Source organism: Merops nubicus, unplaced genomic scaffold, assembly GCF_000691845.1.
Source record: "Merops nubicus isolate BGI_N331 unplaced genomic scaffold, ASM69184v1 scaffold15772, whole genome shotgun sequence".
Taxonomy (NCBI): domain Eukaryota; kingdom Metazoa; phylum Chordata; class Aves; order Coraciiformes; family Meropidae; genus Merops; species Merops nubicus.
In genome coordinates this window covers 1225-3228 of record NW_008591705.1, presented here as the reverse complement: position 1 = coordinate 3228, position 2004 = coordinate 1225, and the positions used below count along the sequence as shown (strand labels likewise).

At 59.9% G+C, this 2004-nt stretch overlaps 1 protein-coding gene across 1 annotated transcript in view; it reads left to right on the top strand.

Moving 5' to 3' along the window:
* LOC103782589 (synaptogyrin-3-like) overlaps positions 1–1770 on the top strand; it is a gene marked incomplete at both ends in the record, with an annotated part of 5621 nt that extends 3851 nt beyond the window's left edge. Inside the window, one exon of the mRNA XM_008950362.1 lies at positions 1605–1770. Coding sequence (XP_008948610.1) covers positions 1605–1770 — 166 coding nt within the window. The remainder of the gene's footprint in view (positions 1–1604) is intronic.
* Between the last annotated feature and the right edge of the window lie 234 nt (positions 1771–2004).

The window sequence follows — 2004 nt, the reverse complement described above, 5'->3', positions numbered from 1 at the left end:
GGGGTCGTGTGGCAGGGTGGGTCTGGTGGCAGGGTGGTTCTGGTGGCAGGGTGGATCTGGTGGCAGGGAGGTTCTGGTGGCAGGGTGGTTCTGGTGGCAGGCCTGGGCTGTGTTCAGGAGAAAGGGGCTGTCGTGTTTGTGATTTGGAAAAGGAGAGCCTGGGTGATCCTGGCTGGAGGTCTTGTTGCTGGGAGGGCAGTTTGAGGGCTCAAGCACAGCCAGGGAGACAAAAGCATCCACTGGTTGAGGAGCCTGAGGCCCAGTTGTGCAGGAGAAGGAGACGAGTGTGTCTTCTCAGCCTGCATTTAGTTCAGCACTGGGGTGTGAGCACCCTGGAGCTCTCACGCCAGCTGTGGGTACATGGGTGTGTTTTGTGTCGTGCTGAGGAACAGCTGGGGGAGCAGAGGAACCTGCTCCCTGCTCCCTGCAGTCACCCTCTGCTTCCCAGCCCCCTGGGACTGGCCCCCTGGCTGCTCATACTGATGTGCTCACAGTCACCAGGGAGGTGCTGGGCAGCTGGGAAGCTCAACATCCTGCCTGCCAGTGCCCAGCACCCCCAGAATCAGCAGGGGGGGACCTTCGTGCTGGGGGGGCTTGGGTGCTGGAGAGCCACAAAACGACCCCGTGGAAGGCTCCAGGGTGTGTGGCTCCATCCCCAGCTCTGGAAGGCGTCGCTGCTCTCACAGGGTGCACTTGTGGCTTGCTCTGAGCTCCTGGCACCAGGCAGCATTAGGGGAGCCCCATCTCTGTGCTGCCCAGCCAGCTCTGGCTCCAGTAAGGAGTAATCACCCCAGTGGTGGTGCTCAGTCTCACAGAGCCCAGAGAGGCAGAGCACAGGAGCACCGTCAGGGATGAGCAGAGCTCCCAGGGGAAGCTGTGTGCCACTGGAGCCCTGTCACATCCCTGCCCTGGGCACGGAGCACAGTGAGCATGGGCTCATTCACTGTGCTCACAGGATGCCTGACATCCAGGGTCACTCATCCCCCCCTGTGTGGAGCAGGGCTCCATCTCAGCCTGTCTGTGTCCCTGGTGGTTGTTCCTTGCCTTTTCCTAAGCTCTCTGCTGTGTCCTGGGACCAAGGTGTGGCCCATCACAGCAGAGCTGTGAAGCCCTCCCCTGTGTTGGCTGGGCAGCCTGGTGCTGCTCCCAGGGGTGCAGGCTTCCTCTTGGGTTAGAGCTGCAGGATCCAGACCAAGGTCTGGAAGAGCTGGTGGTGTCCAGGGAGCAGAGGGAGTGGTGGGTGCTGGAGCTGCCTCAGCACCTGCGAGCACGCTGGAATCCCACAGTCTGTGGGGAGCCCGTGTCCAGAGAGGGTGTGCTGCCTCTGCAGGGCTTGGAGAGCAGCTTGAGAGGTGGGTGAGCCAAACTTCAGGCTGGCAACACACTGGGTGACCCTACAAGGTTCCTTCCACCCCTGTTTTTTCAGAGATTGCAAATCAGCCTCTTTTAAAACAGCTCCTTTAGGGCCACACCACAGGCCAAGGCACCCAAGGTGACGGTTGGCTTTTGGAAACCTTGATGGCAGCGTGTTCGTGCATCAGCCATTGTGTTTGTGATGAGGGCAGAGGGCAGGGACAGCACTGACCAGCTCCGTTCTCTTCCAGGTTTCTTGTCTTTCCTGTGGTTTGTAGCATTCTGCTTCCTAGCAAACCAGTGGCAACGGACGACGATGAGCAAAGGGGTGTCACAAGGAGCCGACGCCGCCCGGGCAGCAATCACCTTCTCCTTCTTCTCCATCATCGTCTGGGTGAGTTCAGCTTCAGAGCTGAGGTGGGGAGAGGAGAAGCAAAACCTCTGCTGGGCTCAGCACTGAGCTGGGAGGAGGAATCTGGGGCACGGTTTGGAGAAGTGAATCCTGGTGGCAGCAAGGGGCTGTTCGCAGGAAACCCGCGGTCCCCCCAAACAGAGATGAAACTTGTGGTTTCTTACCCGGGAGGCAGCAGGTCTGTCCCCTCTGGCTGGGGAGTTCCAGACTTCCCCTTCTCCTGCAGCTGGAAAGTCGTG